The 27,343-nt window shown below is 34.4% G+C and overlaps 2 protein-coding genes across 2 annotated transcripts in view; one reads left to right on the top strand and one right to left on the bottom strand.

Annotated features, from left to right (window-relative positions):
- Nucleotides 1–27,343, bottom strand: part of LOC126757356 (G-protein coupled receptor dmsr-1) — a 255,974-nt gene that overhangs the window by 53,843 nt on the left and 174,788 nt on the right. The window contains exon 6 of the mRNA XM_050471196.1: nt 25,935–25,953. The gene's annotated coding sequence lies outside the window, so the exon portion shown is untranslated. The remainder of the gene's footprint in view (nt 1–25,934; nt 25,954–27,343) is intronic.
- LOC126757372 (uncharacterized) lies at nt 13,931–16,536 on the top strand. Its single transcript, XM_050471226.1, has 2 exons — nt 13,931–13,988; nt 16,017–16,536. Exons 1-2 carry the CDS (start codon nt 13,977–13,979, stop codon nt 16,308–16,310), a joined length of 306 nt encoding a protein of 101 aa, XP_050327183.1. The 5' UTR covers nt 13,931–13,976; the 3' UTR covers nt 16,311–16,536.

Raw genomic sequence — 27,343 nt, 5'->3', positions numbered from 1 at the left:
ATTCACCAAAATCATTTGAACGCGCACGAGAGAGATGTCGCTTTCTTGTACCATACACTTCACTTTTTTAATATTTTCATCAGTTGAAAAGGTCGAAGGACGTTCGGAAAGAGGCATGTCTTCAACGATCTCTCGACCGCCTTTGAAGGCTTTGTACCACTCGTAGGCTTGTGTTTTGGATAAAACTGAATCACCGTAAGCCTTTTCCAACATTCGCAATGATTCCGCACACGAAATCTGGTTAGACAATTCGAGACAAATTCTTTCTTTGATATTTTAATCCATTGTAAAAATCGCAACGCACTACTGAGGTGTACCGACTTAAGCAGCTGCTGTAAACAAACTGGTTCACAGATTGCGCTCATTGGCATAGTAATTAAGGACGGTCCTACCAACTTGGCATAATTTTTTTTTAAATATCCTTTACCAGGGAATTTAATAACAATTTCCGGGTACTTTTTTGTCACAATGTATGTGCAAATCTTAATTGTAAAATAATAAAACGATTTTCAATAATCCCGAAACATAAAAGGCAGCCCACGTATATGTCGAACTTCAGTGATCACAAGCTAGCCATAATAATTCCAGAAATTGATAATTGAAATAATGAATGAAATATATTTTTAACGGCCAAGAGAATTTATTGCGAAATATGCCCAATTAATAATTCTCTGTCTTTGTTAAATTCAACGAGAATAATACTATAGCCAAAGAAAATGCACTTCTGTCGCGCATGCAATTATTTTACACAATTTCGTCGACCTCACCTATTTTCATTTATTTTACAAATTGCAATTTACAAAATGCAGATGCATAAAACATCATCAGAGATAATTGCCGGGTGACGCATGAATTGCCGCAGTCTATAATGGCAATCAAGTGGCCATCGTTATCCTTGCAACACAGAGCACGCAAGCATTAAAGAGCGATCTGGCGCGGATGCATTGCGAAATCCGACTGTAAAAGAGCTGCAGAATGTGCATATGAAAATAAATATTTACGCGTATGCAACTCTGCTCAACGTCGCTAAGTTGTGATTGCCAATAGCCGTGGCCAGAGGACGTAATGTGCGTGTGAGGCGAAGAGTGATGGAGCGGTATACTTTGCCACAGCATTACATATATTTGTCATATTCGAATGGATTACTTGTTTTCGATTTTTTTTTTCTTGCTTGTTTTCTTATCTCTGCACTAATCGTTTTATTTTGCTCACATTTTTCAAGATTTGCACAATTCGATTGCTTAAACTGCGAAAAATTTGTTTTGATCATTATCGGTGGCGTTGCAAAAATGTATGCGTATTTGCGCAATTTATTGGAAAAATGTTTTCAAGTTTGCTTGACCAATAGACAGGTGTACTGGTATAAAGGTGGGGTTCACTTCTGGAATTTTTAAAAATTGCCAGCAATAACATTGTCCACTAATAATTGGTATGTAGACTTTTGTGTCTGCAGCCAGCTTGAAGATTTTAATTGCTGGTTAAATATTTATAAAATATTATGGACTTGTTTTTAAAAAATTTAATTCGAATTAATTCAAAATTATAAGTTATAAGTAAGTATGTCTTCAGTAAGTAGATGGTATATAATAAAAAATCTATGGAAATTCCATACAGCATTACTTAAAAAGCCGAATATCTTGAGAAGTATTAATGGTAGCGATTTTGACCTTCGGACCTTATTTGTAGCAAATAAAGTTTCCTACAAATTTGTCATGCACATTTTTTCTATAGCTCCTGTCATTTACGAGATAAATACAAAAAAATGCGAAATTCTTGGAAAAATCGAGTTTAGAGCCCCGTACTACCTCGCCGGTGTGAGTTACGTCTTGGTTGCACTGGGCACTTTTGTAGAGTGAACAATTCTGAGAAATATGCGTCTAACGTCAAAGCGATGCCATAAAACACCTCTGATCTGTAGGAATTTAAAGATAAAAACTCACGATTTTAGTGTATTTTCTATGGAAAATTTTTACAGGCCTTGGTCCAGTTCTTAATGTTAATATTAAGGGCTAAAATTTTCAGGGAATTTTTTTTAGGGTATTTCCAAGGAAATTTCGTGACGGGATTGAAAAAATTAATAGTTCAAAAAAAAAACAAACACAATAGTATATATAGCTTCTTTCAGTGAGCGTTCCCCAGATAATCTAGAGCCGTTAAATCGCATGATCTTAGCGGCCATTTGACTGGGTTATTTCTCGAAATTAACGAGTCGGGGTCGATTTCCATCAAATTCCGGGGAAAAAAACGGCAACATCGTATCATAAAGCATCATTTCTTGCCTCTTTTCGAAATACATAAGACCCAGTAATACCGCCATACCACAATTAGCACCAAACGGTCAACTTTTGGGACTGCAATTGTGTTTCTTGAACGACACGAGGTTTTGACTCACCCCAATAGCGAAAATTTTTTTTGTTGACGAAGCTATTAAGCGAAAAATTGACCACCTTTAAGAAGATGATTTTACACAAATCTATTAAAAACACGCCGCCACGAGGTGTCAAAATTTCGTCATCCCCATTGGTAGATGTCGTACTTTCATAATATACTTGTATTTCTTTGGGCAACTGGTCACAGTTGAACAGGCGAAACTGTAAAGTCGATGAGTGCATTCTCATCTAGATGTGTGGACTTCGAGCGAGCTTAGCAAGCGTTGGTCAGCTAGAAGCACATAAGCGGGTGCGAAATACATCTGACCCAGCGTGGATCGTAAGTGATCTATTGAATTATTTGCCCTTAGCAAGGCTCATCTCGCCGCAAGGATAAGAATTGTAACTAGACACAGTCCTATTGGTACTCAAGTGGTGAGGTTAAATATTTTCGAGTATGCAAACTGACAAAGTTGTATGGCGGAAAGGCAGGTGGCAACACTTTTGCCTCCACTGTCCAGCTCTCACTAGACTAAGGTTGAATGATCTTGGTTGACATACCTTCTACAGAATGTGCAATTTGACTAGAATCGAGGCGACTATTGCCTCAATAAATTTGTGACAGGCTCAAAACCTACATTTCATCGATTAGTTTCACAAAATATGAATAAATTTCATAGTCCTATATCACCTTCTTAATAATCCATATTAATGTTATGAAGAGGCAAGATTTCATTGCTTGTTTGTTTGAATAGTTTTCTATAGCCTTTTTTTGACAGATCACAAGTGAGTCGTGTCATGCTGAGATCTTATTTTTGTTCAGTATTGTTTGGAATTTTATCATCGAAACTCAACTTTATAACGAAAATTCACGTTCTCTAAAGAATGTGTTTCGCGTGCTTAGCTCAACCTATGGTCAACATAATCGATACTATTGCGTACTATTTGCAACACCATCACCCATCTGGAGACCCAGAATTCATTATTGGATAATTTTCGACCAATTAGACCACATTCAGCGCACAGTGGAGAAAATATAGCAGCCGTAGTGTACACCAAGACTGTGGAGAGTCGATTCGGCGTCATTCGCAGTAACTGGGTTTCAACAAGACGGCGCCAGTTCCGACACATCGCCTCCATCAATGGATTTATTTAGAGAACACTTCGGTGAGCAGATAATTTCACGTTTTGACCTGGTCGATTGGCCATTAAGATCGTATCATATCATACTGTTAAGATCTTTCCTGTGGGAATCGAAAATTGGGCTCAACGGATGGCCCACCTGAGATGTAACCGCGGCCAACATTTGATTGAGATAATCTTCACAAAATAAATGCCAAAGAATGCTCTTTCGAACGATAATAAACATTCCCCATTAAATTTGAGGTTTTTTTCTTTAAGATTAGAAAGGGATAAAAAGTGAATAGCTTTATATAAAAAATACAAAAACTTCACAAAACAATTCATATTTCTACTTATAAATTTTATAGACCAATGAAAGTAGAGGAAAGGGTGCCCATATTTTTACTTCTTTTTTAGAAACTTGCATATGTATATATTGTAATTAAAAATAATGTTTTCAATAAGCTCATTTATTTTGTATCATTTACAAAAAAATAAAGCTTTATCTTTTTACTGCAATTTTAACGGAAAACGAAATAAATATAAATAAGTGAAATCATGTTTGTAGGTATTGGATGTAATCCATATACTTTTCAGCCACAAACTATAAAGCTGTAGTCAATTAAGCGAGACCAGCAAGCCAATATTCCCTGCGTGCTACTCTCACTGCGTTGGAGAACACTTCATACGCACTTTTCAATGAACGTGGGCTTATAGGCAGCCATCAGATTTCAGTGTGTAAATGCGTGCCTATTTTCCGGAGACCAAGTCTCTTTTCACACATGATTAATACGAGTTGCGGCAGACTTATTGAATGTAAAGCGTGCCACTTATTGACGTGGTCAGATAAAGTTTTTAATTGCGTTTTTTTTATATGTTTACACACTACTTAATTAATCAACTTGCACAGCCACTGGATCAATAGCTGCGCCGATGCCTGCAAGCACTTGAGTTATGGGTCTAGGTAATGAGCATTTTTAATGGCTTTATGCTTGTGGAAGTGGTGCTGCCAGTGGTGCAAGGAGAAAAATACATGCTTTTGTGTATTATATATATATATATATATATAATAAGTATTAAATTGCACATAAAGTAAGACAATTTCAGTGCAGACGTGAGGCATTTTTACAATCTATAAGCAATAAATGTGTGGCAGTCATTAAAAATGCCTGTATAATATCAATATATGTGTACGTGTGTGGTCGTCACTCAGTTCCTGCATTGTAATTTTGTTTATTGCTTCCGACATTGGTGATTTAATGCGCCGCGTGGCCCTAGGCGTATACGTGATATTATTAATTACGGAGCTTTTAACACCCACTTGCAAAATTCTTTATTGTTATTGTCTTTTCTAGCTATGTTGGATATATAGCATTATTTGAAAATTACAAAATATGTTTTAATAACACATTCATCAAAAGCGGTGGCCTCGTGTGCTCATTGTAGGAGCGGGCAAGGAAATCAGCTGTTTGCAGAGATTTATGCGAATTTTAACGCTGTTCCTCGGGCACATTACTCACCATTAGCTGGTGGTTAGCTCTATGTGTGATTGTAAGCGTATTTGTATGCGCCCAAAAGCGTCAGCTACGCACGTATTGGCAATAAAATCTCTGCAATAACTCTGGATTTGTAGCGAATGCTACGATGGTAATTACAGTGAGATCGCAGGCCCTGATAAGCCTACGTGTACTTTAAAATAAATGTTATATATCTACATAAATATGTATGCCATATAAGTGTCTGTGTGTATAAAGTCAACAGGCAATGTGAGGATACACCGATATTTATAGCAGTTTTGGCGCGTTTGCTGCAATTGGCGGCAGTTGGCAGTGACATAAATTGCATTTAATTTGTGCACGAGCAGATAATATCATAACATTTCGCTTCTGTATGTATGTATGTACATGTAAATGTGTGTACATATGTATTAATTTTGCAATTTCGAAAGGTTTCGCCACAAACGTGCTTAATTGGATGCCTCAATTTGCAATTATATGTTTGTTAACCTCTTGCCTATAGAAGAGTGAACGATGTGTAACAGGCCATATTGTTTTGAGTCGGTTCTTATTTTTTATAACCTTCTTCTTCTTCTTTACTAGCGTAATCAATGCTTAAGCGGTTATAGCCAAGTTAACAATGCGCCAGTCGTTTGTTGTTTTTGCTATTTAGCACCAGTTCAAAATACCAAGTGTAGTTAGATCCTTCTCCACCTGACAACGGAGTGGTGGTATTTCTCTTCCCTTGCTTCCACCGACAGGTACTGAATCGAGAAATTCAAAGCCTGAGTGTTCTTTCCATTTGGACAACATGATCTAGCCAGCGCAGGCACTGTCTCTTGATGCGCTGAACTATGTCAATGTCGCCGAATATCTCGTAAATCTCATCGTTCTATCGACTGCGGTATTCGCCGCTGCCAATTTGCAAAGGAGTCACCTTGTGTGGAACATCACTTGGTATCGAACGACTCGGAGAGGTCCTTCCCGATCCTGACGGAGGTTCTGATAATGCTCATCGTCAGTTTACATAGCCGTATTACTTGTAGTTTTGCGGGGATATCGAGTTCAGACATAGCGACATAGAGGCAGTTCCTTTTCGTTCTGTCAAAATAGCTTTGAAATCGAGGATGAAATGGAGTGTGTCGATCCGTGAATATCTGGCCAGTTGTTGATTTTCCAGGCCTAAAGCGACACTGATAAGGTCCAATCCGTTTGTTGACGGTGAGCTTCAGTCTTTTAAACACTATGCTCGATAAGACCTGACATGCGACTTTAAAGAGGCTTATAACTTGGTAGTTGGCTCAGAGTTTGTGGATTGGGCAGAGCACATTTAGATCGGGCATTCTTTCATCCGACCATATCTTTTATTTTATCAAAAGAGTTGCAAATTGTGCATTAAAATATGCTTCCTCAATTTAATTAAATTGTCTTTAAAATTTGCCGATATATGCGATATAAGTCAACTTTTCAAGTTCGAAATCTTTCTATTAGGTATATGGGGGCTAAAGAAATTATGGTTCCGATCCAACGCATTCTTCATAATATTTTTAGAGACGGATTCTCTACGAGTTCTGTAATACAAGTATATCTCACAGACTGATCGATATTTTCGATAAAAAGTTCGCAATTGGTACGATACATGCATTGGTATTTGATTTGTTTACTGGAATGCGAAAAAAACAGAAAGAATTTAAAATTGTGTTGTGTTATATAGGAAGTAGGCGTGATTATAGTACGATTTCGTTTATTTTCGTACTGGAACATAGGAATGTCAAGATAACATTATGTACCAATTTGGCTGATATCGGTCGAGTAGATTCTGAGATATTGATTTTCACTGAAATGTGGGCGGTGCCATGCCCATTGTCCATCTCTAACCCTTTTTATTTTTTTACTTTTTATTCATTCAAACCATGTATTCATCATACCATGTATTAAGGTTTGTTTTTGGTCAGCTGGAGATAAATTTCATCCGATGGTACTTGGAAATATTCTGATCCAGTTTTGTTAGAATATCTCAACTTTATACTGACGAACATTTCAGCAAATTTCTGCCATATAGATATAAATCGGATAGAGAATACCAGCGGAGGAAAAAGTCATTATTATAAGAGAGGATAGCTTTCTTAGGATAAAGAGGATAGTTATCTAAGCTTGATTCCATTTTCTTTCTACTGCTTTAGTCTTTTAGCTAAAAGAAAGTCATTTAAGTAAGACAATGCAGCATTATTACCAAATTTTCTTCAGATAGCTTAAGCAATTTTTGAGTTACGTATACAGCGTTGTGAAAACCGAGCTGAATAAATGCAGTTATAATCCACAAAATGATTTTAGATGCCCGCAGAATGAATTTGTTCTATAAAGCTGACGCTCTAAAGCTATTATGGAAACGTGTTCTCGAATATTTGGATATAATTGAGTACAATTGTCGAGGTCACAATCAACCAAAAATAACAAAGAAGTCGTGGTCCTGAGCTGTGTCTAGACCAGTTCAACAACCGTTATGCCGAACATTGTCTTCGATGTGAGTCAAAGAATAAAACGAGATCCGACCATACCATGTTGGAGTCCAATCTATAGTCATTCGAGTGTATTCCACTTGATTAGCCGCATATAAAGCGTAGAAATGCACAATGCACAAGTTATTCTGTATTTTGGGGTGAAATAATTTTCATTGACTATCTTGAAAAAGAAAAAATTGAAAAGGCGATTATTACGTAGCATTTTTGGAGTCTTTGAAATTCGTAATCGCACACAAATATTCTTATTTGAATGTGAAGCAGAGCTTCAGGTTTAATGTGAAAGAAAAAATGATAAGAATTAGGCATCCATTTTTTTCATTTGCAGAACTTACAAGAATACTCACTAGAAATAAAATTAGGCTGGGGCCTATTTAGTAGCAAAAGACAAAAGGTATTGAAAAGATTGTATCCCTGAGTTGGGAAAATAAACTTTTTTCTAAAAATTATTTTCTAAAATAGTGGAATGGATATGGACCATCTGTCTAAAACCCCATGAAATCCATGAAATTAGTTCATATTACGAATGCAGTCACTGACACAAAATACGAAAAACTTGAAAAAACCGAATGACAACTTATATTAATAACGAGTTGGGATTCTACAAAAATGTATACTACTAAAATACCTACAATTCTGTAAGTCACATTAAAAAATATAAAACTAAGCTGTACTCGTTCATTTTTACAAAAAATCCTTATCGCCCATTAGTGTTAATTTACATAGTTCATGTTCTGTTATCACCTAGACATCACTTAGACTTCACCTTGATTATGATTAGGTACCCTTGATTTAGTACTAGCCATGAGACTTTTATTTGTGTATCAAAATAAACTATAAATAAATTTGCATATTACAAAATGTACAGTTTATTGATAGGAAAATATTTTCTGAGCTAATTAGATGTTAATTGCCAAATTAACCACTTAAATTCTCGCTTTTTTAATTGACACACAATTTGTGGCGAAAAAGCATTCCAGTTTACCGCCAAGCGTTAAATTCAAAAAATTGCATAGCATAAATATATAAATAAATAAATGGATTTGTATGCCTGTGTGAATATGTGAATAAATTAAGAGAGTTAAGAGAATGACAAGACACTCGTTGATTGACAAAAGTAACAAGACTGGCGTTGAAATACTCAAATATGACACGCACAAAAATGAAACTATTAAACCAGTTTCAAGTTTTTGCAATAAAAGACTTGTGAGTTAAACTCACGTGATGCTGGCCATAACGAGTTAAATGGTAAACAAATGCATAAATGAATGAATGAATGAATGGTGAGTGGTTTAAGTGGCGCACTACTAGAATTATATATATAACGGGTGATCCAAATAGAGACACTTTTTCAATAGCCTTTTTTGGACAGCTCATGCGTGAGTCGTGTCAAGCTGTCATCTTATTTTTGTTCAGTATTATTTGGCATTTCATCATGGAAAGACTTATGAGGGAAACGTTTTCAAATCGTTTAACTTTATTACGAAAATTCACGTTCTGTAAAGAACTTGTTTAACCGTAGCTGAGAGTGCACACGAAGACCGTGGAGAGTCGATTCGTCGTCGAGTCGAGTCGTTAGCAGCAACTCGGATCGTATGGGACGACATGGCGCATTTTACGTCGAGGCCTTACATTGAAAATGTACGAAATGCAGTTTGCGTAAGAACTAAAGCCGCTCGACCTTTCCAAGTGACATTGCCTCGCTCTATGGGCTCCGGCGTTTTCGAGCCAAATTTTGTTCAGCGATGAGGTCCATTTCCTACTCAATGTGTATGTAGTCAAACAAAAATGCCGCATTTGGAATGAAGAGCAACCTGACGAGATTCAAGAGCTGCCTTTTCAGCCAGAAAAACAAGACTTAGGTATGGTTTGTGGGCTTGTGGAATCATCCGTCCACTTTTTCGAAAATTATGCCGGTAAGCACGTACAGGGTTTGTTCGAAAACCAACCGTTACAGTTCTTTAAAAACTTTCAAAATAAGTTCCTTGCGATGCAGCGCTGCCAGCGCGATTTCCAAGCATTGAAGGCGTAAGGGAAGTCATTCTCCGGAAGTGCCTTGAGAGCCGAGGTGCATGCTGCTTGGATCCCTTCTGTCGCCTCAAATGCTTCCCTTTCATCGGCCTTTTCAGGTAAGGAAACAAAATTTTGATAAATTTAACATATGGGTAATTAAACGAATGCTTGGTCGACGATCTGAGATCAAAACTTTGCGCACACAATCGCAGGTCTCCCAGCAAGGTCTTCATCAGCGACCTCTTCCCGGGACTCCAAAAAGGCCTGGTGCCACTGAAACACAGCACTTCTTGCTAAAGCAACATCTGGGTAAGCCTGCTTGATATCAAACGTGTCTGTGGCAGATTTACAGAGTTTCGTGGAGACAACTGACCAGCCGCTCGTTCGTTACCTAGGAACGTCCTCTTCCGAATCCAGTTGGTGCGCCCACGCTCCGAAGTACAGTCGGGCCGGAAGAAAATCAAACCTATTACTTAACGGACAAACCCTGTAACCGTCAATGGCGACCGTTATCGAGTCATGTTAACCATTACTGATGCCTGAAATTTAAGCTCGTGATCTCGGCGATATTTGGTGTGATCGGAGCACTTTCCACAGATCATATCAATCAATGTATTTATTGATAGAGCAGATAATTTCACTAAGATCGTGTGATATCACACCTGGTTTGTAAGATCAAAAGTCTATGCGGACAATCCCGCTTCGATTATGGCCTTTCATAAATGAATGGAGTAAAACATCACGCCTGTCATTCGCCAGTTGCCAGTCGAAATGCTCGAACTAGTCATCGAAAATTTTACTCAACGGATGGACCATCTGAGACGTAGCTGCGGCCAACATTTGAAAGGGATACTCTCCAAAAAAATAAATGCGAAGGAATGTTATTTCGAATGATAACAAACATTCCCGTTAAATTTGAAGTTTTTGTGTTTTTTCTTTAAAAAGGTAGGAAACCTCGAAATGGAACACCCTTTATATATATACTAGACTAGTCGGATCATATTTGGTGTGCGTAAAGCTTTTTTATACAAATCTATTTTCATCAGGTGCGTGGCAAGGAGAGCGGTCAGCATGACATACAGCGTGACTGCTCTATATTTGTTTGCAATATACGCCTAGTTAACTAATTGTCATTTGTCGAACTATCAGTCAGTTGCATAATACTACATAGATACATTCATATGTATACCCGCTATTCGGTCTCTGCCGCTTGCTTCGGTGAGCAGAAACATCCGCTTAAGCGCTACATTTGGTCGGTTTTGTACTTTTGATACATGTCTGTATGTAAATTTACTAGGGTGAGTCTAACGCGAATATTTTCGTTATTTTCTCATTTATTGGGTTTCGAAAATTGTGGCACGATTTTATTTACAAAAATTTGCAACTCGATGAATGTTTGAAATGTTTTTTTGTGTTATAGAGTCGGACCTCGATTATCCGTTATGGTCGGGACCAGAAGCGTTACGAATAATCGATTTTCACGGTTATTCAAATAACAATTTTGATTATAGTTTTTTTTTAAATATTTTTATTATTTAACAAGTGAACATTGGTGGACAAACATATTTGCATTAAAAAAAGAACCAATTGAAGAAGTTTATGTTATGTACATTTTTAAATTAAATAAGTACGTATACATTAAATTTTCAACTGAAAACATGGGGCTTCCTAGTCGCTTCTGTACTTAATAAAAACAAAAATTCTAAAAAAAAATTCTGCCATTACGGATAATAGAGGTAATCACGGTTAATCGAAGCAAACAATTTGGAAACACTGCAAACAAAAAAAAATAGACTGATCTTTGGCTATCACGGTTAATCGGGGTTACCAGTTAACCGGATCACGGATAATCGAGGCCCGACTGTATTTTACTTTGGCCTCGTGGCAAATAGGAAATTTTGACATCACTTGCAACTAGACATAGTGAGATGACACAGCTGAAACTCTTTGTATTATTATAAAAGGCTACTTTTATATATTTTTTTAAACCAATTAAGACTTCAATTTAGTCCCAACTAAAATAATTGCTTAATTATATATTCCAATTTATTAACTGGCATTATCTCAGCTATCACTAAATCCAGTTATGGGCTTAATTAAGTCAATTCAGTCTTTAATTGAATTCCATTTACTATGTATATTAAATAAATTTGTTAGATTAGTGTGTTTGTTAAGGGAACTTTAATAGTTCATAAATTGAGTTATAATTAACGCTAAATTTATTGGGTTTCATTCAGTATAATTAACAAATCGTACATTTTAATTTCTGAACTAACATAAGCTCAATAATGAGTCAAGTTTAAGCAATTCCTTATACTTAATTTCGTCAATTATTAAATTGTCAATACTAATGCATATGGAGAACAATTGTTAAGTCTAGATTTAGTGCTTAATTGACTCCATTAGAATGAGTACTTGATCAAGAGGCAGTTAAACTTAGTGTTTCGTTTTTTACGACTATGTTGGTTTACTAAAATTAGCTTACAGAAAATATTTTGCTCTTTTGTCATTTGCAGTTTAGAGAATATTGGTTGAAACCCTTTGGAAACGAAACATAAAATGACAGAAATGGATTAAATTTACAGGCGGCCTGTGTTCGGGAAGAGGCAGTAGAGGCGTGGTTGAATTTTTAAGGGTTAAAAATAGTTTATATCTATTTTCGGCAAAACTATTAGTCTTATAGAAAAATGTTATATGGCATAGTTAGAGAAAATAAGAAGATCTATAACTTTTGTGTTGACATCTTTTTCACATAACCTCAAAATTTATGTGGAAAATTCTAGTAAACAATTTTTGAATTTTGTTTTCTCTCAAATATGTCGAACTTTGTGCCTAGAAAAATGTTTTTGCGAGGACGTAGGCTTTATTACTTTAATATGAATAAAACCTCAGCCGAAGGTCATCGTATTTGGGTGGAATTTTATTTGTAAACAAGCTGTAGCTGAGAGTGGCACGAATCAAAAATGGTGATTTTGGCTTGGAATACGAAGAACGTACTGGGCAGCCAAAAAAGTTTGCTGATGAGGAATTGGAAGCATATTATTCCCAGACTCAAGAAGAGGTTACGTAATCTTGGGAGCCACTCAAGCAGTAATTTCAAAACATTTAAAAACCGCTGCATACAAACGAAAGCAAAGTAATTGAGTACCATATGAATTGAAGCCATTTAGACGTTGAGAACAGATTTTGCAAGTCAAAAATTTTGAACACTGCAAAAATAAGTCAAAAATAAGTCGGTTTTGCATCAGATTGTGACTGCGGATGAAAATGGATCCATTATGAAAACTCTAAATGCAAAAAATCAGAAGTGAAACCAGGTCAAATCAAAGGCAAAGCCGAATATGCATGATGCCTACGTAATGCTCTGTATTTGGTGGTATCAAAACTGCGTTCTTTATTATGAGATTCTAAAACAAGCTGAAAGCATTAATAGAAAACGCTGGCAACAACAGTTCACCAAACTGAGAAACTGTCGTAAAGCGGTCAGAATCTGTGACCAGACACGAGATAATAACTTTCCATTACGATAACGTTCGGTCTCATGTTGTAAGACCGGACAAAAACTATACGGAAAACACCGGCTGTATAGCCTTATCGTCCAGTCTTTGCCCTAAAGTTTACATCAGAATTGAATTAATTCATTTCGGCCAAGCTCGCGTGGTTCTTTCGAGATATAATCCGTAAATTGCTAGAAGTTAGTTATAGACCCAATAAGTTAATCTAGATGATTCGATAATCTGTCGGAATCGATGGTTATAATTGCGTTATTCGGGATTATAAAATTACAAAAACATAATTCAGCTAATTACAGTAACTTCAGAAGAATCTCTCACTGATTATCTAGTTTTATACTTTTCAAAAGCGTCTTATTTAACTAACCTGACACTGGTGGAATATACTATATAGTATTCTATGTTAATTTTATGTAATTTCTATGATAATTTCGTACAAATGTTTCTAGTTAGTAATGTGCAAAAGAACCCGAAAATCAATTTATTTATCTTTCATTATATTAGAAAATTCATTTTCATCACGGTAAACCCACCTAAGCATGAGTGGACGTAGTTACACATACATATATGAGAGTCTCGCAATGTGGCAGATATCAAATAATTTCTAAAAACATTTAATAAATTTTAGTCATTTATTGCAATCAATTATTTATATTAATTTAAATGTGTAACACTAGTGTTTTTTTATTTCTTATTTTTAATTCACCAATTTATTTTCTTACATTTCTTAGACAAATTTTTTTCTCACTTTTTTACCTTGCCACAAACGGCACACACGTTGACCACATGCTTTGCTGCGTCGATTTCAATAGTCGCAACTCAACGCAATTTACTATAAATATTGTAGTTCTGCGTCAAGCAGTCTATAGTATTAACTTTGTCACTAAACACAGCAGAAGTTTGAAGCTTCAATCACTTCGCCTTTCAATCGGAGATTTTTGCAACATGAAAATTGCTGTAAGTCTGTGCGCGTATTATCCTTTTGTGAAATTCGCTGTCAGAAAAAGGACTTTTTAATTAAAAACATTTGGTAAAAAACAAAAAAAGTTGACCGAATCAAATTCGTGTTCGTGTCAATTAAATTGAAGTGAAGTCGCAAAAAATTTTGAATTGAGCGCCCTTGAAATGCGAAAATTTGTTAACCAGCAGGTGTTGAAGCTTTTTACGCTTTTATAAATAAAAGTAATGTTAATGTTGGTAAAAAAAAATTAAATTGCAGTGTTTTTATTATAGCAAGAGAATTTAACAGGAATGTTTTCCAATACTTTTTTGCCAGAAATTTAATACTTTTTTTTAATTTTCTATTAACCTTTGGCGTAGTATCCAAAATTAATAAAAAAATCGCCTTTTTTCAAGGAGTTTTTGTTTTTAATCATATTAAAATATCTGGTACGATATTATTGGAATTTCGCCAATAATCGGCTTATGTTTATAAAAGGCAGCAAAAAAATTGTCAAATGGAGATTTCTTCTTCTTCTTTATTGGCGTAGACACCACTTACGCGGTTATAGCCTAATTACACAAGGACACAATAGCCTATTTAGATTTCTAGGCCTTTGAAAATCCGGTATGAATTTTTCTTAGTTAAAAAGAGTTCATATACATATGTAAGTTGAACTAAAAGGAGAAACCTCCGAAAAACGACTTAAGCAAAAAAAACATTTTCTAACATAAGAGATGTTTATTTTCCTGTACTTTATTTTGCAACCAAAATCAGTTTCCGTCTGAGAAATGGATTAAAAAGGCATAGAATTGCCACCCGCCCGAAAAAATTAAAACTAAGCAAAATATAAAAAACGTCAGTATCATCTTCACGTAATCTTTAAATTTTTTTTTGCTAGGATTGCCATCTTTTTAGGAACAGAAAACAGAAAATTTTCAAAATTTGCCAGTACAAAAGGTGTTTATGAAATAATTTCCGAATTCATACGTACAGTTCTTTTTATAGACATACTAAAAAATAGAAAATTTCAAAATTTATTAATTAAGTAATTTTAAATTTTTACATTAATTAATTAAAATTTTAATTGATATAAAAAATTTGAAAATTATTTAACTTTTGATTTCTGGTTTTGATTAATTAAATTAATTTTGGTTAATTAAATTAAATTTTTAGATTTAAATATTACCTATTATAATTAATTTAAAAAATTTAAGTAAAAAAATGTTTAACACCAAAAGGGGATTATTTTGTAAGATTTTTTTTATTTTTTTTTATAACAATTAATATTTAAATTCAAAAATTTCATTTAATTAATTAAATTAATTTTTATTTATTAAAATTTAAAATCAAAAATTAAATAATTTTAAATAAATTTTAACCCCAAAAATGGAATTAATTTTAAAATTTTTTAAATTAATTAATTAAATTTTTAATTATTATAATTAATTTAAAAAATTAAACTAAAAAAATTTTAACCCCAAAATTGGGATTATTTTTAAGATTTTTAAAATTATTTTTTATAATAATTAATATTTAAATTTAAAAATTTAATTAAAATAATTAAATTGATTTTAATTTATTAAAATTTAAAATCAAGAATTAAATAATTCTAAATAAATTTTAACCACAAAAATGGAATTAATTTTAAATTTTTTGAATTAATTAATTAAATTTTTAATTATTTTTATAATGAATATAAAAAATTTAGAAATTACTCAATTTTTGATTTTTAATTTAAGTTAATTAAATTAAATTGTTAAATTTAAATAAAAATTAATAAAATAATTAATTTAAAAAATCTGAAATTTAAACTCATTTTCGGGGTAAAAAAATTATTTTTAATTCAATTCAGTATTTTTGAAAAAATTTTAAAACAATTTTTAATTAAGATTTTTGGTATTACAAAAAGAATTAATTTGAATGTCTATTGAACTGATTTTTTTAAATATTATCTGCACCCTTGATCTTTGGTAACCTTAAAGATTTCTTAGAAATTTGAAATTAAACAAAAATTACTAATATTCTCTTTCTCTACCACGCAGCTCATCGTACTCTTCGCCGCCAGCGTGGTCATGGCTGCGCCCGCTGAGGAATCTTCGGCAAAGGAGAAGCGTGGTCTTGCCTTGGGTCTGGGCTATCATGCACCATTGCTGACGCATTCAACAACCCATCTGGTGGCACCAACTGTCCTCCAATCGGCACCACTATTGCATGCACCCATCGTGCATGCGCCAATTATTACGCAACATGCACCAATTTACACTTCGCATGCCATTTCGCATTCGATTCTGCCTTCCTACCACTTGCCAGCCTATTCTGCGCTGCATCTCAAGTAAACGCGCAAAGTTGTTGCAATTCAATTTGTAGCGGATGGCAAAGGTGTGAAAATAAATGGCAACAACAACAAGTTATAAGAAAATATTTTACTAAAATAGCGACAGCAAAAGGTGAAGCATCAGTTGAGAGGAGTGAGGCAAGCAACAACAGCCGAGAATACAAACAAAAATAATGACCAATTGAAAAATAAAGTTTATTTTTAAATAGATGGTAACGCTAACTAAAAACAAATTTTTTTTATATTTAAAATTTCCAGCAAACAAAAGCTTGTTGTTTATAAGTGTGCCACAAAATTTTTTCTCGAAGGCATTTTTGCACAGCAAAATAAACACTTTACAGTCTCAGCGCGGCGAAATAAAACCTCTTATGCGTCAATAATGGCTACAGCAACATCAACACTTTGTGGCTTCTTGTTTCTTTGGCTTTTGCTTCTCGGTTTACTTTATTTTACTTTCATTTGTTTACTTTTTGTTTTTCTTCTATTTTTTGACTTCTTTATGTTTTTTTATTCTTTCTCTCGCCATTCGTAGATTCTGCTGATTTTTAAAATCCCTTTGAGAATTGCGGTTTTGGCATAATGGATAATTTGTGGATTTTGTGATAAAGAAGTCGTTTGCTTGATACTTAAGATGTTTTTTTATGTTTCCCTTGTGGACTTAAGGAGATTGTAATAGCTGAAGATAGAGTATACTGGAACATTTTTTAAAGTTTCTTTGTAGAAATGTAAGGAAGAATTGCAAGGCTACTAAATTTTAAGAGAAGAGCGAGGTATCATAGGTATACGTTATCTTTATTGTGGCCCCTTAATAAAGATCTCACACAGACAGCTTAAAATGCCGATCTGTTGTGGTAATTAAAATCTTATATAATGGATCATAAAAACCCTTTTGGACAAAGCGCTTTGAGTATATCACAAATTTGTTGAGACGGTGTTGAGACGGTGTTGAGACGGCTATCGTCAATTTCGGTTATGTCTCTTGACTCGAAAGTAAGTCTGTCGAGATATTTCAACCTCAGTTAATGAAAAAGGAATGGATGTTTCCAGATTAATGAGATAACCTTAGCTGAGAAGCAGCTGAAATGGTGCCCACATCAATCAGGTCAACTTAATCGGAGCGGACTCGATTTATATCTGCTAAAAGACCGTCAACTCACACCACTGCAACAACAAAAATATTGAAATGAAGACCGTATTTAGAAGATTTAGACTAATGTTCGTCCGAAGTTCGATCTCCATATGTCAATTAGCGTTAATAGTGTTTTGGTGAGTCTACTTTATTATGATCACAAGTATTTGAGTGAACATTCGGTGAAGGTCGTGAAGTCATCTAAAACCCCACTTACGCGAGTCGTCCATCTGTAAATGCCGATAACATCGAAAAAGTTAAAGAAACAGTGCTTGGAAACCGTCTTGTTGACATCAAAGAGTTGGCAGGATCTTAATGACTCAAATGGTTAGACTCAACATATTTTGGTTATTGTTTTGGGTATAAAGTATGTCGATGCTATACTTATACCAAAAAAATAAAAATCATTGTCATGAAGAGGATTTATTAATATAGCGTCGAAACCGTCCAACAATCTACTGCAGGGTGCTCCAAAAGTGAAGGAAAACCGAAAAAAAAAACAAATTCGCTACAGGCACTGAAGGCTATCGCAGCCGAGGCTTATAAAATGTACGGAAAATTGGTATAAATATTGGCACGCTTGTATTGGCAGTTTTTATTTTTTGTCAATCCGGTCCAAATTTGATCAGACGGTAAAATTATATGAAGACCTATACTCGACCGTACCATACTAGAAAGCATTAAGGAAGGTGAGTATAACAAGTTTCAAAGAACTGATAGCGGAAACTCTGGCGAATTGTGATCGTTTGAGTTTGCTACAGTTTTTTGTTTTAGAAGAATACGAAGAGAAAAATTATTTTTTTGTAGTTTAGAGGGGCTTTTTAAAGATCATGTTATAATTGAAGACTTCTCCAAGACATTATTGTTCTAATTATTGAACTATGTATGTATATTTATCCCAAAATCTGCTTATCTGTCGTTCCTTTTCTTAAACTTTCTTAAGCACGAACCCAATTTGTATAATTAGGTTCGGTTTTAATTTCGTGGATCGGAGGAAACTCTATTTTAAAATATACATAAATAAAAGAGCTTGCAATTATTAGCTAATTTGAGTACGTTTTCAGTTTTTTAATGGATGGCAGCTCTATTCTAAAACATGATTGAACTAAGATTTTTTACTTTTCATTTTTGTAGAAGGGAAATAATTCGTCCGGTTGACACCTGTGTCGTCTAAAGCTGTCATATTATTTTTGTTCAGTATTTTTTGGCTTTTCATCATGGAAAGACTCACGCCTGAACAACGTTTACAAATCTTTCAACTTTATAACGAAAATTCACATTCTGTAAAGAATGTGTTTCGCCTGCTTCGCTCAACTTATGGTCTACTGAGCTTACTATTCGTAACAACATCACCCATCTTGAGACCCGGACTGACGTATGGAACGACTTGGCGCATTTTACGTCGAGATCTTAAATTTAAAACCTTTGTGCAAGAACTGAAGCCGTTCGACCTTCTCAAGTGATATCGCTTTGCTCTATGGACTCTTGAAAAGTTCCATGAAGATTGGACGTTTTAGAGACAAATTTTGTTCAGCGAAGAGCAACCTGAAAAGAGTCAAGAGTTGCCATTTCATTCAGAAAAAAAGGGTTGGTTGATGTCGGTGAGAACTTAACCGTCAATGGCTTATGGCTTATCCCTTTATGATAACCGACTATTTGATGTTTGAAACTGAAGGTCGTGATCTCAGCGTCATTTGGTTTCACCAATACGGCGCCACTTACCACATATCGCATCAATCAATTGATTTATTCAGAGAACACTTCGGCTAGCAGATAATTTCAAGTGGTAGGGAACCTCGAAATGGATCGTTTATGTTCCCACATAAGATAAAATCATTAACATTCCTCTGCCAAAACTACATTCAAAAAAAAACTTTGTAGTAATTTTGACTAAAGTCGTCTTAAATTTAGCAAAACGAGATTAAACGCTTTATAGAATATAAATATATAATTGCTGCTTACACCGCCGCTAGTTATTTGACATTGCCTGTATGTAAATAGCACTTACACCAACAATTAAAGTCAAAAGTAAGGCAACACTAAAAAATACGCTCTCAGTCATCAGCAGTGATGTTGTGTGGAAACATTTCGCAAAAGGTATCAACAATTTAAGAGGCATTAGCCCATACTGCCACTTCAACGCATGGCATTGCTTTGATGTTTGCAATCAACAATACAGTTACTAAAAATGAAAACAACAGCAATAACAACGGTACTTAAGGCAAACGAAGCAATACCAACGTGGCAACAGTAATTGTGAGAAAGGTGCCATTCAATACGGCGGTGATGATTGCGTGTGGCGGTTGCAAACAAAGCGCTTGAAAAGTATAGCGGATTGTTGGAAACGCATTCTACATAAGTACATAAACGAAAGCAGACAGCAGAGAGTAAAGCTTAAAGACGGACGTAGGGTTACATTCCTCGCAATAACGGTGCATGAAGGAATCGCAAAAATATATTGCCGGTAAACGTTGTCAAGTCAAGTCAAGTGCGGATGAAAGCACGTCTTTGCTTCGGTTTTTATGTAAGGGTGTAAATTGAAATCCAAACTGGCTTATCCGTTTGGGTTCACTTCCGTTTCCGCAATATACGTTTGTATATGACGGCGCGTTACAATCCAACTTTGATTCGCACCTTAAATCTCGAATCTTAAGCCGATATTGCGCATTGAGTGTAAGAGAAGTGACAAATTGGCGTATTGATTGTTGCCAATCTCACAGTGGGCTTGAACTCACCAAATGCATGAACAAAATGTTATTATATTGTTACGAAAATTTTTCTTATATAAATTCTAGTAAAAATAAGGCCATTATTTTATGCATTAAATTGGTTTAATTTAGCATACCTGGAATGATCCGATTTAGGTCAAATAAGCACCGTTTTTAAATAATTTGTTGCCATAATGAAGTTAATTTGAGGTTGCCACTCTCTTCTTGGCCAAAAACTGAGACAGTTGATTGTCATAAGCTTCTCTCGAGGAACGAAAAGTCATTCGTCATAGGCAGAAACTGATAGTAATCTCTGGGTGCTAGGTCCAGACTAAATGAGGCTGCACAACCAGGTGGTTGAGGTGGCGTCAGAAAACATTCCTGAAGTAATTTCGAGGAATGGTGTCGAGTTGACAGTCCTTGGCCGAATAAAAATCCGTGTCCGGGATGCACAACTATCGCTGCGTGTTGCCTGACGTTTTTCCGATGGAACACAATTCCTATCCTGTTGGCAAAAGCTAGGCGCTTCTGTGCGATTTTTTCCTTCAGATGGTTCAATCACAGCAGAAGTCCGTATTAAGAGTTCGACCGTAGAGGAGTATGTAACTAATAGCAGACTATGGTTTGCCAACCCCACTAAAGAAATAAAAAAAACACTTCCTAACCGTCAATACTCATCATGTGTGGGCCAGCTCATCGCCATTCCACATGACCGGTTTTCCCTTCCCGTTGTCGTAAGTGACCCACTTCACATTAACAGTAACCATTTAGAATGCATCGCCTTTTTGCGATTCGCAGTTGGAAATTTGTACCATACTTTTTTTCTTGCGGTAATCCGTGTGTCGCCCATACATAAGGCTTCCTTTGTTAAGGGGTTACATGGGTTTACGGGTTTCAAAAAATCGATTTTTTTTATTGTTTTATTAAATTCTATAACACCTCTAGAATTTTGGCCTAAACTTTCAAGTTGATCCGAGTATATGTTTCGGAGATACAGCCTTGAGAACTTCTGCGCTTGAGGCTAGCTAGGCTAAAAGTCGTCTTTAAATGAGTTTTTCTCGAAACTGTGTGTTTGAAGTCGGTTGGCAAGATTTCTCGAGAACTACTCAACCAATCGTAATGAAATTTTACGCAGGTCTTTCAGATACAATTCTTAAGGACCTGGAGGAAGGATTTTTTTCTATTATACTATTTTCTATTATATTCTATTATTTCCACTATATTCAACTATTTGAAAAAAAAATTCGCAAAATTTTAACTTTTTTGTATAAATGTCTGCCAAAAATCCAATTTTTGTGTAGTGTACTTATGTTTGTAACATTAAAATTCTAATAAAATATTTCATTTTCTATATGAGAAAAAATTTTTGAAAAAAAGCTGCTTTTTACCCGAGGAAACTCATGCAACCTCTTTACAGCCTTTTTTTAAATGATTCCAAACCGGTTTTTGTGCAATGTTTAGCTCCTGGGTAATAGGAATAATGCTTATATGACGGTCAGACTCGTTGTTTTCCATTATTTTAAGGATATTTTTGACAGGTGTGGTGCATCGTCTACGTCAAAATTATCCGAGCGGAATCGACGAAACCGAAAAGGCGCACGATTGGTTATTACAGTATCAGAACCACAAACAATATTCGTATTTTCAGTTTTTTTGTTTTTTATAACTCAAATGGTCCAACTATTTCACTGAATTATAAAGAAAATGGGACTCACCTCGATTTGGAGATTTGTTATAGGTTCTATTTGGAATATGTATTATAAAAGATTTGAACAACTAACCGAAATGTGCTTGAAAGTAAAGTATTCTATGAAAATTTGGTGGAAAGAAGTTCATTACTGAAAATCAATATGAATCATTGAAATGTTTTGAAGTCTCCAAGCGGTTTTATAGAAACGTGTTGTTACGAAATAATACGTATAATGGGATTATTACAGGAAATGTGTGTTTTGATAAATTAAAAATTTAAAAAATAAAAAGACAGAAATTTAAGACAATAGTTTTTATAAAATCTGTTTGCTCCGTTACAACCAAAGTATAAGATAAGGCTTCAAAATAGTTAAAAATGCCTAGAATACCAAAAATTTTATAAAACTTTATATTTAAAATTTTTGTGTCACGGCATCTGCCATTTTCTGGAGTAAAACACAGTGGCGAAACTATTTCCATTTCCTTCACGTAGATTCACATACTTTAAGTAACTAAGCAAACGAATACTATGTATACCCTTACAAATGCAAAGATTTTAGCGAAAACACTTCATGCGCAATTCCGGTTTTCTCTGTCTAATTGGCACTTCAAATGGTAACAAATTGTTACGTGCCTCGGTTTTTTGGTTTTAACATCATCAATGGCAGGTGCTTCTTCACTTTGAAGCTTTAAAGTATTTCACGGATTTTAATTAAGATTGGTATTAAGTTTGTAGAAACTTTGACACAAAAGTGTGAGCTTAATGAGTCAGAATTGAATTTTTCACACAGAGTAGATTATTTTTTTTTCAGCATTCGAAAATCTTGAGTGTAGTGTAAAGATGCGAAAGCAATAAATACAGATATGTCTTAAATGACAATTGTATATATGTAAAGTTTGAATACCTACTTTAATAACGGAATTTTCAATACGGACGCTACAAAAGTTGACCGATAGGGGCAGCAGATGACGCCATATTTCTTCCCAGTTTTTTGACATATCTCTTCAATAAGGTTTGCCATTTCATCATGGAAAGATATACGACCCAACCCAACGAGTCGAAATTATTAAATTTTACTATCGAAATTCGGAGTCAACTCAATTTCAAAAGCGCTACGTCCAAATTATGGTCGTCATAATCGTCATGTCAGATCAACAAATGAGCATCTAGTGGAAAAATTCGAGTCCACAGGCACAGTGCAAAATGTCCCCTTGCCAGTGAGACTAAGAACCAGATGGTAGGCCTTTATTGGAGCGGGAGAAGTCCAAGCAACTTTAAACTGAATAAAACCTTAAAGTTACCAATAATTTATTTCTTTTAGAAAATGTGTGAGAAAACAATGTTTTGGAATTAAAACTGGTTACGGCATGATAATAAAATTGAATACAATTAAACATGGGTGCTACTGATCCGATTTGAGTATTGAGCATTTTACAAGGAACTAGAGGAAATTATGAGTTTAAAGTCTTTCCGGACAATCTCAATCTCTTCGATTCAGTACTAGAACGAGTCGTCTAAAATTGGACTTAACGAATGGACCATATGAGACGCAGTCGGGTCAACATTTGAAGAGATAATCTTCAAAAAAGAAATGCAAAAGTATGTTCTTTCGAATGATAATAAAGATTTTCCATTAAATTTCAAGTTTCTGTGTTTTTTCTTTAAAAGAGTAGGGAACCTTCAAATGGATCACCTTTTATTAGTTTGTTTTTAAATGTAATTTCCTCAAATTAAAGCGTTTTTGCTTCAATGATTAATCGGTGACCAACGATCCGATTATTCTTAACACAAAAACCTCTCAGTTTGTTGATCTGACAGTCCAAAGACAACCAAAATTTTAAGAAATAACGACCGTTGATCTTTTCACCTGTAGGTTATGTACAAACAATATCTTCTAAAGAGAAATTTGTTTTTTTTTGTTTAAGGTTACATCCACAAAGAAGACAGGAATCAGCAGCAGTCGTAGATCGCTTGCAACTGGACGCTTACGTAGTATATGGGAGTTGGGATAGTATTTATTAACTATTGTCATGTCATATACTAAAAAAATATTCCCTGGATTTCATTAAGGTACTTTACATACAATTCGGGCTACGACAAGTCTTCGGTCAATTTTATTTATTTTAGGCACAAAGATAGGTACACACCATTATAAGTAAAACACGCTGTGTAATTTTCAATGAGACAACTCAAATATTGACCGAAATATGCAGCATAAAGTCCTTCGGAAGTTCGAAAATCTTTATATTAGATATATGGGTTCTAAGGGAAGTATTGGCTCGTTTCAACCTATTTTTGATACACAGAATTACTGTTGGCAGGAACGAATTCTGTCTGAATTTCAATTGTATATTTCACACACCGATATTTTCGGTCAAAAGCCGACTATAGATACTGGGGTCCTTATATTCGGTACCTAGGAGCTTGAACAGTTTTAGTTAGATTTGGACAATTTTTAGACATAAGCTGGAATAAAGAAATTATCAGTGCTAAATTTTAAATTTTTTATTTGTAAATTGGAAAGTAAAAGAATCAAATAGAATTTAAAATTGTGTTAAATGCAAGTAGGCGTGGATGTAGTCCGATTTCGCCTATTTTCAGACTCTGACATAGGAATATGAGAAGAATGCTACGTACTAGATGTAGTCGAAACCGGTCAGTCGGGTCGCAAAATATCTGATTTCACCAAAAAGTGGACGCCCATTGTCCAATTTTACCCCGGCTCCTTACAAATTACAGTTTTATATCTTAATTTAATGCTGAGATATGACACTTTGTAGATTTGTAATTTGTGGGAGTGGCAGTGGTGTGATTACGCCCATCTACGAGCGCGTAATTTTTAATTTGTACCAATAAACCTGCCCCCCAAGTTTCATCAATTTTTATACAAATTGCAGCTTGTACGGACGGACGGACAGTCAACCGGATTTCAACTTTTCTCGTCACCATCATTTATATATAGTATATATCTATCTCGATTAGTTTTAGGTGATACATACAACCATTAGGTGAACAAAACTATTATACTCTGTAGCAACATGTTGCAATAGTATAAAAATGATAGTTGCCACTTGTGAAAAAGTAATTCATTTAAAACCGTTGAACCGTTTCGCATCGTTGACGTTTCGATTTGTGATTTAATACGAAAAAGATATTACAGGGTTTCCACCTGTTTTCAATATACCGTTATTTTTTACGCCAAATAAACGTTTAAGTTTAAAAAAGAGTACAAAATTATTTTTTAGGAGGACTGCCACTTGATTCCAAAGGGATACCCACGTTATAGGTATACAGATAGCTATGGTTGATTTGGATATTTTTTTTTTTAATCTTTAATTTATTATTAGAATGACAAAAATATATAAAAAGGTTGCGCCCAGTTAAAAAATTGTACACCAATTTTTTATTAAAGAGGTTAAAGGAAGCTTAAAGTAGATTTGGAGATCTAAAAAATGCCTTCATTTCAGTAGCGCGCATAAAAGTATGCTTCTGTTTATGGAAATTACTTAGGTTTATTGTTTGAGTTAGAAATACCGCTGGTGTGTTGTACCAATTAAGGTGGATTATGGGAATTCATAAGTTCTCTACAGCGAAGCACTTTCTAATTTTCCTTTCATTTATCAACAACAACGAAAGTAGGGTAGTATTCCAAATACAATACTTCGTGCCTAAAAGCCCAAGGTCGTCTTCTCTAGCTAAAACTTTTATTCTTGCGTCACCCTATTTGTAAGCTTTACGTATTGTGTTAGTCATTTACATCCAACATATGCACATTTGTAAATATTTACTTAAAATATTTGAGTATTGAAAATTAAAAAAAAAAAATTGATTTTACTTATTCACTTTAGTAAAAAATATTTCCAATGCTCAAGGAGGCATCTGTTGGGGAAGTAAATATGCTTGAGGTTGCATTAAGTACTCAAAGTTTTAAGTAGCCGCAAGCTTTACTCGAATTCTGGAAATTCAGTTAAGGATTACATGAAAATTCTGTGAATATGTGTGTACTCGTATGCGAGTGCTTGAACTACTTGAATTTATATATGTATTTCAAAAGTAGCATTTAAAAAAGCAATAAAAAAAATTTAATGCTTTACTTACCATAAATCAGATAGTTTTCCTGTAATAAAAAGAAAAATGATACAGTAATTAAGGATTAGTTGTAATAGTTATTATATTTTTTGGAAAATTTGCTAGAAGAGAAGTATTAGGCAAAATATTTCAATTAACTATTTAATCGAATTTCTTTTAAGCTTTAAAGAACAAAATGCAAATTTCAAATACATATATAAAAGTGATACACTTTTAATACATAAAACAAAAAAAAAATAAACTTCGACTGCACCTAAGCTTTAGTTTCTTTCACAGGTCCATTTTTTTGAGCATAAAAACGTAAAAAAAATCTTTTCTTGATTTTGATCGGTCCGTTTGTATGACAGCTATAAGCTATAGTTGTTCGATCTGAACAATTTATTCGGAGATTATAGCGATAGCTTTGAAATAAACCCGTGCCAAATTTCGTGAAGATACTTTGTTTGTATGACAGCTGTATGCTATATTTGCCCAATATCGGCGATTCCCACAAATGAGCAACTTCTTGGTGAAATAAAAACGTGTGCAAAATTTCAGTTCGATTTATTTCAATCTTTCACTTTCATACCACAAGCATGTTACAAGTTGTACATACAGCGATGGCCACCAGTGCGTATGAGCAACCTCAAAAACGTTCGAGAAGACATACATATGTAGATAGCAAAGTCCATACAATGGAAACAAAATCTAATATTTTTTGTTTGAAACCATTAGTATAGTGATTAATCTCTATACAATGAAAACAACAACAACAATCAATATCAACTGAAACAAGCAACAACAGAGCAAAGGAATCTATGAAATGTATGCGCAGGTATAAATGCATCCCAAAATTTTAGTCGAATAAGCATGCTTTTAGTAAAATATTAGAATATTTGCTAAATATTTACTGTTATCATACCATCCATTATAGAGATTAGGTTTCAGAAAACTTTATATACATACATATGTATGTATATGTAAATGACTGATGTTGGGTAAGCTTTCAACGGCTGACAGAGGAATTATGAAATGCTATAAAGTATTTAAGTATAATATAATATAAAGTACTATACGAGATCCTCAGTTATTATGAGTTAATTAGTTTTTTGCCCCCTACACCGTCTAAAACCATCAAACGGGTACTTAAAAGCATAAACAAAGTTAAAATTCCATATTTCCTTTAATAAAGAAATAAAAAGAAGTATTAAAATTCACTTAAAATTACCCCCATCAACTGTTTGGAATTAGCAATTTAATCCTAGAGCCACCTAAGTGCGCGTGGCGTATGCGTAACATTTTACAAGGAACTAGAGGAAATTGTAAGGAAATAACCATAAATTGTAAACTGTAAATAAACTGAAGTTCAATTTTCTATTCTAACGGTGCTCGAGGAGCATTGGCTGTCACGCTTAGCTGCCTCACACTGCTGTCAACTG

Source organism: Bactrocera neohumeralis, chromosome 4, assembly GCF_024586455.1.
Source record: "Bactrocera neohumeralis isolate Rockhampton chromosome 4, APGP_CSIRO_Bneo_wtdbg2-racon-allhic-juicebox.fasta_v2, whole genome shotgun sequence".
NCBI lineage: Eukaryota > Metazoa > Arthropoda > Insecta > Diptera > Tephritidae > Bactrocera > Bactrocera neohumeralis.
This window is presented reverse-complemented; position numbering and strand designations above follow the sequence as displayed.